Here is a 15,230-nt window from a genome sequence, read left to right as displayed (position 1 = left end):
CATACGCGCATAACAAAGTAGAGTTGTTTTTAGGTCAGCATTAATGAGTATGAGATCTGGGTTGGAGGAAAACACAGGAACATGAGTTACTAGAGTAATCTCACCTCTCATTTCATTCTCACCCCTCATTAAACACTTGTACACCTGTTCACGCTCTCTTTCTGTTTGCAGGATCAGTACGGATTCCCATTCCCCCAAGCTGCAGATCCGGAGTCACAGTTACCTGCGAGCGGTGAGTGAGGTTTCAATCAACCGAAGTTTGGACAGTCTGGACCCGGCCGGTCTCCTGGCCTCGCCCAAATTTCGCTCCCGAAACGAGAGCTACATGAGGGCCATGAGCACCATCAGCCAGGTTGGTCATCGCCCCCCTCGTTCTGTGGTGGAAATCTCCATTAAGATACTTATCTTAAACCAGTTGGAAAGAGCAACTGGTTCCTGGATTAGATCCTAAAGGTGATTTCCAACCAGAACCTTCGTCAACGTGGCCTCTTCAAGGTTTGCAGAGGGGAGGAAAAACAGGAAAGAAAAAAATTAAATAATGTTTTTGCTCAAGCAATCAATTTTTGTTCAATCCATGAATCATCTCTATCAACTTTATCATCTCTTCATCCATCCATTATTCAGAATCCTAAATCGCATACTATCAATGCTATATATAGTATGGAAGATTAGGATTAGAGCGTGAATACTGTGTTAAAGAGGCCCAAGTTGGCATACTTTTTCAGATGACCATGAGGCTAAAGACCAAAGTATACTTCAGATTTAACGCAAACATCAGCGAATGCGTACAGTCAAACCTTATTGTGTGCATGAACACAGATAGTCGCATAAGAAAAATTCATCTTTGCCATTTTGAGATTACATGAACAGCTGAAAACTACTCACTTTTTCTATATTACCCTCTTGTAATCATGCACTGAATAAATTAATCATGGCTAACTGCATATGGAGTATTTCTACAATGTCATCTCTGTAACTAAAACTAATGTTTTTGTGTAATGCTTCCTCCACACCACTAGGTGTCAGTCATTACCATATTGGTCAGAGCTATTGGTCATGCTTACAGAGATATTCAAACACAATCCCCGTATTCAAATATGCATACTTCCCTACTACTAAGGCAGTATGTGAAAAGAGTAGTATGTCTGAATTCATAGCATTCATAAATAGTACGCAAAACCCGAATGACCTACCACTTTCAGCGAGATTCTGAAGTGCGCATCTAATGGACAATTTACTATCCCATGAGGCCACGGGAGAGGATTTGTGAATGGTAGAGAAGCAAGACAATTGACACCACATTGGATGCATGACAATGTAGTATGTCCGAATTTCATTCATACTATACACGTCCATACTATAGTTGAAGTAAGTTCTTCATCAAATCTAGTACCTACTTAGTATGCAATTTTGATATCAGCTAATCAATATGCAACAAATGGATTTGTGGTGTCACTGTCAAGACCCAATTTTATGATTTTATGGCAGTTTTGTCCCAATAATGGGACAAAATTCACCACCAAGTACATACTAGAAAAATAATTCAAAGCGAAATGTAGTACAGTATGCCTGGAGGAGAACCTGGAGGAGAATAAACTAGCAACAAAATATTAGCATTGTGTGGAGATTGAGCTGTCATGTTCACTGTTAGTTTAAATACTCAAAGGCCATTTTAAAGGTGAGTTGGTGTCGGTAAAGCTTTGTAAGCAATTTTAAGTGGTGTTCTCCCTTGTTAGCATGTGTAGCTAAGAGATTTTCAAGGTGAGTTTTCAAGATTAGCTTCTGTAGCCCTGGGATAAGGTGACGGGCAGCGTTTACAACTGATACAATTTTAAGGTGAGTGTTCAGAGCCTGAAAGCTCACTCAGACAGACAACAGCCCTAACCTTTTAGAGATCTGTTCCTACCACCCGTGAAAAAAAGACACTGCCCTCAGGCATGTGTGTGGATGTGTGTCTTTTCTGCTCCCTGAGGATATATCAATCATTTCAGTGACAAAAAGCTCAGTCAGCTCGGAAAAAAAAACCCATCATTCATTGGTGCCTCATGTGTATACTGAATGTGTGTGTGGGCATGCAGACATGTGTTTGCGCTGTATGTGTGTACATTCATGTGTTGTGTGTAGGTGTATTTCTGAGATGTTTTGGGGGGACTAGATGATTAGCAGACCGTATTGCCTGTCTGTCTGTAGCTTCCTTCCACCAATGACAAACACTCTGCTGTCCTTTCCTCCAATCACAACTCACCATTAGTCCTCCAATCATAGAATGCTCCAAACAACCTGATTCCAATTCCGTTTGAACCTCAAATCACAAGACCTTTTCCTCTGATAAGTTTCTGTGTAAATCACACTTCTCCTTACTGTCATCTCTTACACTGCTGATATTGCTTTCACTTGTGCAGATTTCCTCCCCTCTGCACTCTTTTTTTCTGGTATGTTATCTGTATTAGTGTGTTTAACCCTTACCATTGAAGATACAGCATGGCTATTTGAGCGTTCAATTTACCCTACATGATAAATGACAGCTCAGAATTCCCAATTCAAACATTCCCCCTCAGCAATTGATTTTACATCAATAATCAACCTATTACTAATTTCCTTCTGTGACGTTGACCCATTTTGGTATTTAAGGTTTCTTGACATTTCAGGCTGAAAAGTAATTAAGTTGATTAGAAGTCAATATGTTAACCCTCTGGTATTGTTTGCATGATTTTTTTTTTTTTTATTGAAATGATTTTACTATATTTTAATTTGATAATATTTTTTATTTAATGTTCTGTATTTTTAGGGGATTTTATTGTACTAAATTATATTTATGCAGTAGTTATAATCTATTTATTCACTTTTTGAGCAAGGACCTGAAAATGAAATTTCTGATTTAAATGGTTAGAAATCTTGAATGCTTTGGACCACAGACTTGAGTTTGGTCTCTTTTGATAGAAGACACTTGGCAGATTATTGCTGAAGTGAAAAGTTTAAAAAAGTGAACATGACAAAAGTTATGAAAAACACACTTTTTTATATGAAATATATATTTTCCAAAACACGTTTACTCTAAAACTGTGAGAAATTCAAAGCCAAACAAGCTGCGTTCCAAATTTGAAGTTGATATCTCAAAAAATGAGCTTTCAGTAAGAATTTGTTTGTGCGCAGTACCAAACGTTTTCAGTAGATAAAATTCGTCTCCCATTCATTTCCAAATGTGGTCATTTTTTCCCAGACCATTTAAACTTTTTCATTCGTCCATGATTTTTTTGTGTGTGTTCACACAGCAAGTATAAAACCTTTACCAGGTTTTGTACCATTCCGATGAGGTAAACATTCTAAAAGGTTTCTGAAAAAAATAAAATAAAATAAAAATATTTGGTCCAAAATGCCTGTTACAGCACCAGAGGGTTAAGGTCTAAACAAAAATGACAGCAAAGATTTCTTAAACACACTAATACACTTGTGTTTTTTATTCTTTGTGATTTACTTTCTTGCTTTTGCATTTTGTAAAAATGTATGCTTGAAATTTAAAAACATATTTCTGAAAATAAAAGACATTTTCCAAAACTTAAAACACTGAAATGGCCTCAAAGCACTTTACATTTATATATTATTTTAACATATATATATTAAAATAGTTAAAATATATTAACAGAATATGTACATTTTATCATTTATAAATTTTATTTACATTTTTATTAAAAAAAATGTATTCTATTGTTAATTGTTACATATATCTACACAAATAAATTATATAAATCAAACAATAGCTATATTATTATTTATACAAATAAAAATCGATAAATTAATCGATCAAATGTATTATGTTCAAATTCTGCATTTTAAAAGTTAATGAGTTGACAATAATGAAAACATCAAAGTTTGTCAACCTTTGTGAAAAAAGTATACTTTATTGTATTTGAAATATATTCCCTTTTTCCATAGTACATTGCAAATATACTAACTTTTTTTTACTATCTTTAAATATATTAAAAGTATATTAGCATCAAGCTTTTACCTATTTTCACAATACAACTTTTAACACACTTTAAAATAATTGTACTTTAGTATATTTTAGAAAAATATACTTGAAGTGAAAATTCTGTTTTATTTATTTGTACTTTATTAAAAATATATTTTAGTTATATTTTTAACTGTGTGCTGGAAGTGATCATTGTAACAATGCATTGAAAGTATACTTTCAAAATACATTATAGTATACAATAGTATTGTACAAGTATTTGTATATTTGTATACTTGTATATTATGCAAAGTATAGCTAAGTATTATTTGTTTATTGATGTGCAAAGGACATTCTGAACATTGAGCACATTGAGCAATAAGCACTGAGCATCTTTTTACTCAAATATAATACACTTATGGTGTATTGATTGTTTGTTTCAATGACACTCGCAATGAATTTGTAATGTACTTGTAACACAAATAAAATACACTTTAAAATCACTAATCAAGCATGTAATTAATCCCTACACAGGCACATACTTAAAGTATACTTGAAGTTGTTCCAATTTAGCACACAAAAGAATACACTTGAAGTTATGCTTTAGTACAATTTAATTACAACTAAAATATACATAGTACAAAATTAGTTGTTTCAAAATAGTGCACTTCAAGTTAACTAATCATTAACACACTTGAAGTATACTAAATTAGTCTGGCTGCAAGTACTTACCTGTAGCATTTTTTTTTCACCGGAGAAACTTCAAATTGTTAACCTAATTTCATTTCAACCCTGGGTTAATTTAATCTTCAGTTATTTTGTTCCATATTTCACAATGTTCATACCTACGCGGTAATCATGCATACCTTTAGTGCTGAAAATTCTGGAGCAGGGTTTTATAACAAGACTAAAAAGTCATGCTAAACATCTTTCAAAATGTAGAAGCATTACTCAGCCTAGGGTTAAAACTTGGCATAATCCAGGGTTAAGCCTAGTGTGAAAAGTCAAATGTATTTTATTAGATCTTTAGAAAAGCAGCATTTAAAATCCTATGATTTCATTAGGCTCCTCTGTCTTCTTAATACAATGATTTAAAGTCATTGTGAGCTAACATCTTGAAACTGCTCATTCAGACAGGTGTACTTATAGTATATAATATATACTACGATCTACAATTTATAATATGTACTATATACCACAATCTACAATTTATAATATATACTATATGCTGCGATTGATCCCAGAAGGGTGAAGGAGTTATGTGACAGCATGTGGTGACGCGTTGTCTCCCCCTGCAGGTGAGCGAGGTGGAAGTGAATGGGCAGATCGAGGCCGTGTGTGAGAGTGTGTTCAGTGAGATGGAGTCCCAGGCCCTGGATGCTCTGGATCTGCCGGGGTCCGGGTGCTTCCGCATGAGGAGCCACAGTTACGTGCGGGCCATCGAAAAGGGCTGCTCGCAGGAGGAAGAGGAGGAGAGAGCGGCACTTCAGGCCATCGTCCCGCCTCGAACCACTACTACTGTTAGAACCATCCAGAGCAGTACAGGTACAAGCACATTAAAACAACTATTATTACGGAATTTTTATTAGCGGTTGTAAAGGGTCAATGACATGCCGCTATTTTTTGTGTCCGGATGTTATGTTTTTTTTTTTCAAATGCAGTGCAATTCACATACACTAACTTGAATGCACATATTCTATGATGTTTTTAATTTCTGCATTAAAGTCTATTTTTATATATTTTTCTAGGCATAAAATCAAAACCGCACTGGTGGTCTAACAACCTGATTTTTTTTAATCGTAAAAATATGAATAGTTTGGCATAATATTTTCTTTTTAAAATCTTAGTAATATTTGAAAGGGGTCTGTTTGTCCAACCTTTTTTTTTTTTTTTTTTTTTAAGTGACTGTGGCTTTGTCTGGCGAGAAGTTTACACTTACATGTATTTAAAGGTGTACGGAAAATATATTACATTTTTTGTTGTTGTTTATCCATAGTTGTGTGAAAACTTTTGCCCAAAATTGTTAATTTACTTTTTAAATGATTACACATAAAGAATGAAGATTTCCTAGAACTCAACACATGCGTTTTAATCTAGATATTTAAAGATTTTTTACATTAGGTCTTGAAAATCCATATTTGTCATTTACCCATAATAACTTCAAATAAAGTATATTAATAAATATATATTGTTTTACTGAAGCTGTTCTATATCATAGACTGTAAAAAATATGGACAAAGCATCTGTGACGTCACCCATAGACTTTCTAAAGAACGGTTTTGAAGCCGTTTATGGGGGGTATGGGCGGCGCCATCTTGGAAAATCTTGGGAAATCCTAACCCCGCCCACCTTCTGGCCAATCCATATATGGGTAAAGGACGCGAGTCCGGTTATACCAAGGAGAGAACAGCGCGCGTCACTCAGCTCGCTCTGCTACTCCGGTTATCTCTGTATGTATATTTTAGGCAACAAAATATGTTATAAAACACCATACTAACTCTTTTCGTTTTCATTTAAAGAAATCTTAAACATTATAGCCACACAAATGTGGTTCTGGCAACGCGTATTGATTATATTCACTGCATATAACGTTTGCCTATTTATAACAAAACAAAATATAAAACACAATCCTGCCTCTTTTTGTTTTAAATATAATATAAAAATATTAAACATTTTAATATGGTCCAGGCAATATGTGCATTTGTACTAAACAACAGATGTTGCAGTAAACAACATTACAGATCATCTTCGTTGTATTAAAATTTAAAATGACAAAACTCAACCCAGTCTCTTTTTGTTAAATTTCAGTTTTATCAATATTAGCTATAATAAAAGTATAGCCTAAGTAAAAGGTACAAGAAGCTATACAAATAAAGCAAACAATTCAGTCAAACATACAAAGTCAGCGCTCTAGTCTAACCATACAACAGTAAAGTTAAATAGCTTATAAAGTTATGAAACTTCCCCTCAGCCAAAACGATTGGCCAGGGAACAAATTATAGATTCACGAGACCAAAAATCGCCCGTTAGATATAGACAAGACAAATTATATCTCAAGTTTAACCACTACAGAGACGCCAGAGTCAGCGGCAAACATCAGAACGACTAGCCGAGGAAAGGCTGTTCCAGGCGGGGTACATGAGCATTGAGCGTCCGCTGATCGTCTGGATCTCACAACTGGATAAAATTTTCATAAATCTTTATAAATAAACCACAGATTTGAGCTTTAAACAACTACATTCTCGCCTGAAAAACTGTTAAAACTACATTTCATGATACAGAAAACAGTAGTATTATATTTCAACTGTGTTAAAAAATGGCGCTTCTTATGTTGTCATTCTCTTTGGTGCAGCCTATGCTCGTTATCAGCTGTCAATCAAGCTGTCAATCAAAGTTAACCACGCCATTTGTCATACATTATATATCTAAATACGATCTAAACTAAAGAGTTAGAAAAAAATTCACCCCCCTCACAGTTGTCAGGCACTCGGAACCTATCGAAAAATACAATAAAAGTCCATGGGACCAACCTGGAAAAACATGAATTTATGCTGTGAAAACGGACATTTTAACATGGTGGTCTATAGACATTTGCTCCCTTTTGGGACCTCCCTCTAGCGGATTTTCGATGTATTGCAGTTTTTCGCACTTCCAGGTAGGCTTCATTTTTCAGATTAGAATGTTGCCGCTTGTTCTATATAAGTATAACGTTCTAAATGACTTCAGAAATTCCATGCATTCTTCCTGCTATCATTGAAAAATGTGCAATCTTGCCACTTCCCTCCCTTCCATTTTTATCTTCTATCCATCCTTCACTCTCTCTGTTAATTCATCTGTATGAATAGAGAGAGCCAAGGTCTCTCTCCTCCTTCTCTCTTGTGCGGCGTGTTGTTTAATTACAGCGATTAGAGAGTCTCATTCTTTCTCCTCGTCACACTGTCATCGGGGTCGTAGTCAGCTAATTAAAAACATTTACAGACAAGTAGGACGAAGGAAAGCCGGAGAAAAAGCGAAAGAGCTGTTGAGACAAATTAGAATGAGAGAGAGGAAACAGACAGGAACATAATGGATGGAGATGAGATTTGGGGATTATCACATCCATTATCAACCGTGTCCCGTGTGTGCTTTTTTAAAAACTCTTATTCGCCAAGCTTTAATCTCTGGTATAAAAAAAAGAAAAAAGAAAAGTCAATCAGAATTAGGTAAGACTTCATTGCTTTTGCAGGCCATTAGATTGTTAATCAATTAAATAAAAATTCCAGACATGACATTTTACAGGGTTTCCGCGGGGTCTTAAAAAGTCTTAAAAAGTCTAAAATTCTGAACTTTGAATTTAAGGCCTTAAAAAGTCTTAAAAACGGCCAGATTTTCATCATAGGTCTTAAATTGAATTTAGTCAGGTCTTAAAAAGTGTTTACCCTCGTTCATTTCCAGAAACGCTGGCCGCAGAAAGTTATTACAAAGTAGCAAAAACGTATAGAGTTGTAGCCTACAAAGCGGAGCTCTAGCAGGGGGCTCCAACACGTCGCTCGCGTGCTACCAGTCGCTCGTGGCTTGAAATGAGCTAGCTCGCCAGAGGCCATTCACATATCGCGTCTTTTGCGCGCTCAAGTTTGTTCAAATGTAGGCGCGTGGCAAGCGCGCTCATAATTGAAGCAACGCGCAAATTTTTTTACCAGACGCAACAAGATAAAAAAAATCTTAACTTTTCACAATGCCGCAAACGCACCGCAGGTCATGTGACAGGAACCAACCAATCACCCCTTTTATTTCCATAACAACATTGGCAGCTCAGTCAACATGAAGGATGGGGGTGCACCCAAACACTACTAATAAATATAAGCTAATGTGTAAATGTCAGTAATTTATCTTTTTTGACTGATTGTTTTTATAAAAAAAATATTTAAAGGATGAAATATGAGGTTTAGCTTTGTATAAACCCTTTTTTGTCAACTTTTAAAATCTGGCCATCATTTTTAATGGTATTTTAATGTTTACGTAAACAAAGTGCATATTGATGCTAATCAATTTGTTATTTGCTGTTTTTTTACATAAAACTTGTTGAATTGACTTCATTCTGTAGTATTAGTACTTTTTGAACAGGATTCTGTGATAACGTGATAATTTTGGTCACTTTAATCATCATCATTTCCTCTCTAGTTATGATCAACTATGATCAACAATAATTGTGTTTTTACAGTATAATATGCAAAAGTACAATTTTCTATAAAAGAAATCTACCTCTCCCTCTCTCTCACACACACACATCAGGTAATCCTAGATAGATAGATAGATAGATAGATAGATAGATAGATAGATAGATAGATAGATAGATAGATAGATAGATAGATAGATAGATAGATAGATAGATAGATAGATAGATAGATAGATAGATAGATACTCTAATGATCCCGAGGTAACTATCTATCTAACTTGGATAATGCATCGTGTAGGTCTTAAATTTCAATCTTTATGGTCTTAAAATGTCTTAAAAAGGTCTTAAATTTGACTTACTGAAACCTGCAGAAACCCTGTTTTATGTCATGTAGTTTCTGGGTTATAGTCCTAAAAAATAAACTTTCACTTGGGACTATTAACAACCAACCAATAATATTTTCATTGTTTACATTAACACACTATATAGAGTATACTACCTTACAGAAGCTTTGAGACAGAATTTTTGGTTACACTTTATTTTAAGGTGATATAGTTACATTGTACTTACTCGAACAAGTACTGAGTAATTAATTAACTACATGCACTTACTATAGAGTTACGGTTAGGATTTGGTTTAGGGTTGGTTACTTGTAATTATACATAATTTACTGTTATTACTATAGTAAGTACATGTAGTAGCATGTCACCTGAAAATGTAGTGTTATCGATTTTTTGCATCCTATGAAATGTTTTTGAAAGAAGAATCTTTTGCTCACCACAGCTGCATTTATTTGATCAAAATAAAACAGTAATACAATGAAATATTATTACAAATTTAAAATAACTGTTTTCTATTTAAATATATTTTAAAATGTAATTTATTCCTGTGATGCAAAGCCGAATTTTCAGCATCATTACTCCAGTCTTCGGTGTCACATGATCCTTCAGAAATCATTGAGAAAACAGTTATGCTGCTTAATAGTTTTTTTGAAACCGTGATACATATAAGTATATGTATTAATGTAAAAGTCTTTACTGTCAATTTTGATACACTTAATGTATCCTTGCTGAATAAAAGCATTAATTTATTTTCAAAAAAAATTACTGACCCCAAACTTTTGAAATAATACCAAGTCTTGTTAAAGCTTTTGCTTCTTTTTTTTTACATTGCTTTAAGAATAATTATGTATACAACACACAATTCTTTGTTTCTTTTATTTGTCACTAAAAGTTATATATTAAAGCTGCAGTCGGCAAGTCTGGCAGATTGGTTGACTTAGCCAAAATTTTGAATGTTTACAACTCTCATGCCCCTCCCCCACTACCAACGAGCACCCTCCCATAGACGTCGTGTTCGTCAGTGCGTGTGTACCTGATTTTCTGTGAACGCGCCCGTCTCTTCAGCATCGATCAACACCATGGACTCGGAGGTAGGCTGCCCTGACTAATCTACCCATAGATAGCAATAACCGAGGAATTGGAAGCTTGTTAGTAGATTTTCTCTCCGCCATCACGCTTCGTACAATCTCAGGCGAACTTCAGGCGTGTCCTGTGCATGTGATATTGAAACGTGCGCGAGCCGCGAGGGAGAGGGGATCTGTGACTGTGGCGTGTGCACGATGTGATTGACAGTCAGATCTCACACCCCCCGCGCTGATTGGACCCGATGAGACGGGAGCGGTGGATTTTTGCAAAACAAATAAAACGCTCCAGGTGGAGTTAGAAGCTCGGGTTTTTTTCTAAAACCACTTTATTTATGTTGTTCTGTTGGATTATAGTGTCGATTTCACTGAATATGATCAAAAAAATGTTGCCGACGGCAGCTTTAATTATTAATAGTTTTCCACTGAACACAAAATACGCATGTGCATGTCTTTGTTTTCACAAATTCTCGTTTTTGTAGTTTACGTGAATTCAATAACAGTATCGGTTTCACTGCGCTTTGAATCTCATTTACAAAAGTTTGCGTTTTCAGGCCCCCAAAATGCTGTTGGCGTGTAAATGAATGGCCAAAACACCTAAAAAGTTTTGCGTTTTTAGTTGAAAACGGTGTCATGTAAACTTCCTGGTTGCGTATGCAACCCACCGTTCCCTGAAGGAGGGAACAGAGGACGTAGTCAACATCGACTGAATAGGATCACGCTAGGGAGCCTATCTTCTTCGAGCATGCTTGAACGAGCCAATGCGCGCAATGGCGACGTGAATTGCATCACGCGCTCTGCCCTGCGAGACGGGTATAAATACGGAAGCGGATGCATACACCATCTGTTTTTCGCTGAGGAGCCGAGCGTAACTCGGCAGCGGTGGTCCAGCTATAGTGGCAAAGAGACTACGTCCTCCGTTCCCTCCTTCAGGGAACGGTGGGTTGCATACGCAACCAGGACGTTCCCTTTCAGTCGAGAACGTCAGACGTAGTCGACATCGACTGAATGGGATCTTTAACCCTGGAAAACGCCACTAGAGCTGCCACCTTCCAGTGCCTGGGTAAAAGCCTTAAGTCGCCCCGCAACTCTGAAGTGGAGAAGGGCGAGGCTTAGGCCAAGGAAGTCGACTGCTGTTCCACAGGACCACTGGGAAAGCGTACCCTGACAAGGAAGAAAGGGACACTGCGGAAACCACATCCTGCCCGAAGGGAGGTAACATGTGGGGGATACACATATGGACTGGGCGGATGATCAGGCAGTACAACATATGGAATGTCACTGGGATAACTCCAGCCTATAACAGAGGGGAGGATCAACCAACAGTGATGGCAGAGAGGGAAGACACAGGGTCACCGCAGGGAGCCGTACCTTGGAATAATACACATATGGGATCGTCGTAGGATCACAAAATATGGACCCAGCCTAACACAGGTTCCACCAGTGCATACGGGTGATAAGCCTGGCTTCGGACGCTCCACCACGTCCGATGCCGAGGGGTATGGAGGAACTCAACAGGGTTCAGTTTAAGAGGGAACTCAATTGGAGCAAAAATTGCGCACATATCCAGTCCATCGGAGGGGAATGACGCAGCAAGCCGACACTTTGAACTGTGCTTACAGTCAAAACTGGCTTCATGTGAAGGGAGCCCATGAGAAGCAACAGTTTGACACATGCTAGTTCTCTAGCAAATGTGTATAGGTGTTGCCCAGCCCCCGACTCTATTCAACATCTGTTCAGTGAGGCACTGTATGCCTAGGAGGGAGCAGTACTCTCACTTAGGAGGAGCTAACCGCCCAGGTGGGCACGTGCATCTTGGGACTTCTCACCAAGACGAAGGCAACCACTTTGAAGTGGGCCAACCTCTGCTTGGAAACAGCCTTCCCTGCTGCTGGTTTCCATAACAGATAGAGCTGGTCTAAGGTCTAGGCTTTGCATTCTGATCACGTATAACCGCACTGAGGCGGACGGACAGAGAAAAGCCAGGGCTGGGTCTGCCTCCTCCGGGGCAGCGCTTGCAGGCTCACCACCTGGTCCCATAGGAGAGGTAGGAACCTTGGGCACACATTCAGACCGGGGTCTCAACTTGTGAGAGTTAGCCGGCCCGAATTCCAGGCACAACTCGTTGACCGAAAGCTAGCACGTCCCTACCCTCTAGTGGAGACCATGCGAATAGGAGAACTGTTTCTTAAAAAAACGAATTTTTTAACTCACTGCCTGTGATGGCTCAGGCCAGGGGCAGTCTCTGCAGTGCAGTAGCACCAGAGAAAAAGACTCAAGAGGGTAAGGAGGGGACGCAAGGCGGATATATCTCCTTGCTCGCCTCAAGGACCAGACGAACAAATCGCACTCCGCTTGGATTTGAATCCACTGCCTCATGATGTGCACCAATGTAGAAGCCACAACATTTTGAGGTGGAGGGGACAGCCCTCACTCCAACCACAAGCAGTTTTTTTAAAAGGGAGCACTGAAGTGATCGAACACCTACGGGATCTCCTCACGGAGAGAAGACTCAATTCAACGAACAGGTTCGACTTCTATTAGAGGAGCAAGCGTCTTTCTAGAGGGTGCTCACAGAAGTGATGGTCTCTACTGCATAACAATTCTTGCGGTGTGCCCGGTTGCATAAAGCACCTTAAGTTTTTCCCTTAAGTATGATACTTAAGGGGCGATTTCCCCTACCTAAGAGAATAATTTAAGGGTGTTGCATATAATCTCTTAAACGGTTCTCTTAGGTAAGGGAAACATTTAAGTGTTTCACGACAGCGATCCTGGATTCACGTTATAAAAGTCTGTTGTTGCCATAGATACACAAAAAAATGCATTCTTCTTGACGAATATGGTAAAAGAAAAACAATTTTTGACCGTTGCGTTTAAATGACGGGAAAGCCCCTGCAACCCGGTGAACCTCTCTGCTGACAGACGATTTATGCACGTGGAAAACATATCCCGCTAATATTGCGCGTCGATCAAATCGGTATTCCTGCACCAATTTTTTATCGCTAAGATGGTCCAAAGGGTTCTCCCTATCCCTAAAAATTATTCTTGGCACATAATGATCTTCAGCTGGTTTCATAAATTCAGCCATGTCGTCTTATTTTTGTCCGCGTTACTCTTAAGGTTACGATTTCCAAACCTTAAGTTATACTTAGGGAAATGACCGTTAAGGGGTTTTATGCAACACTTGACGCTTTTTGAGGGATTACTTAAGTGAAAAAACAGCGTTTAAGGGAAATTCTAAGTGTTTATGACGTTTCACTTAAAGAAACCCTTAAGTAACACTTAAGGTTTTTTTTTCTGTAACACCCTTAGGTTTAAGGGAAACATAAGGGAGAACTTAAGGGAAAATTACACTTAAGATGCTTTATGCAACCAGGCACTGGAACTTTCCATGGTCTTGACGCGGGTGCCATCGTGCCCCATCCCTGAGAATGTGCTCAGAGGAAGGTGTCAGGAAGGCTGTCGAGAGGAGGTTGGTTGGGCCAGTGAGGGGCAACTAACAAAACCTGTTCCATCTCTTCCTGATTTTAGCACCATAGTGCAAGAAGGCTCACTGGGGAACACATTTCTGCGGGGCCCAGGGCCAGCTGTGACCAGAGTCAGAACAGTACAAGCTCGCTGAACAGCGGTGTCTCGAAGCGAGGGACTGTAATCAACTCGAGACAACGAATGCCAATGCAGTCAGAGGGCGCCCAGAGCTCTGTTACTGCATGCTCTTTATACGTGGCCCCTCAGCCAACATTTGGAGTACACTTGTTCCAGGAGCCACTAGCCTGGGGAAACAAAGGTCTGCTTATGGGCTGAGGGTTTGGCGATAGGCCAGGGTGTTTGTTTTCTTACAAGGAGCGTGTCGCTCTGCCACGGCCAGTGCTGAAGCGGTCTCCATATGGAGGAAGCCGTGCGGCTGCATCTGCCATATGCCCCAGGAGCCTCTGAAAGTTTCAGTGGGACCCTTTCTCACTTCTAAATAGCACTGAGCTGGCACACCTCACTTGAGAGATGCGCTAGACCGAGATCACCTCCATACTAGAAAAGAGATACTCAGCATTTGGGCGGGATTACTCTTTCCCAGTTGACCTGAAGACCCAACTGGCTATGGAGCACTCGAAGGGTAGGACTATGTACTGATACTTCGTATCTTTGAACGCAAGAACACAGTAAATCTGTGGAGCGGAAGGAAAGAGATCTGAAGTACACGTCTTTCCGGTCGAACGCTGCAGACCAAGCTTGGGGACGGGGCATTGAAAATGCAACTTTGTGGTTACAACTGAACGGAGGCTTTCAAAAAAGGGCCTGTATCAGTTGGCACAGAACCAAGATGGTCGTAACCCCCCACATAATAAGGGTACAATGAAGTACGGGCTCTGAAGCCAAACTCCATACCGGCTGGAGGGAACGGCTAGCACACGTCCTTCGCCTGTAGGACTGCGGCACACACACAGGACAGGAGCTCTGCTCAACACCTAGGTGTGATGGATCTCACTAAAAAAATCTTTTAGGAGCATTTCTGCTCAACACCTAAGTATGATGAATATCACTGTCGCTGGGCGGAAGCCAAGCGAAATGAATCGCAAGCCGGGTCTGAAGGTACCAAATGGGGCCAGGCTGGGCATCGATTGGAAGCGTTTTAGACTTTGACAAAACCGGACCAGGGGCCAGGGAACCACAGACGTACCCGAGGTGGGGCAGCGAGGTGGAGGACA

At 39.1% G+C, this 15,230-nt stretch overlaps 1 protein-coding gene across 1 annotated transcript in view; it reads left to right on the top strand.

Moving 5' to 3' along the window:
- dlgap1b (discs, large homolog-associated protein 1b) overlaps positions 1 to 15,230 on the top strand; it is a gene marked incomplete at its 5' end in the record, with an annotated part of 77,959 nt that overhangs the window by 13,170 nt on the left and 49,559 nt on the right. Inside the window, 2 exons of the mRNA XM_081352849.1 lie at positions 172 to 352; positions 5,248 to 5,494. Of these exons, the coding sequence (XP_081208975.1) occupies positions 172 to 352; positions 5,248 to 5,494 (428 nt within the window). The remainder of the gene's footprint in view (positions 1 to 171; positions 353 to 5,247; positions 5,495 to 15,230) is intronic.

The sequence above is a fragment of the Scardinius erythrophthalmus genome (genome assembly GCF_964197995.2).
Source record: "Scardinius erythrophthalmus genome assembly, chromosome: 22".
Taxonomy (NCBI): Eukaryota; Metazoa; Chordata; class Actinopteri; order Cypriniformes; family Leuciscidae; genus Scardinius; species Scardinius erythrophthalmus.
Note: the sequence above shows the minus strand (reverse complement) of the source record. Positions and strands in the feature narration are given on the sequence as shown.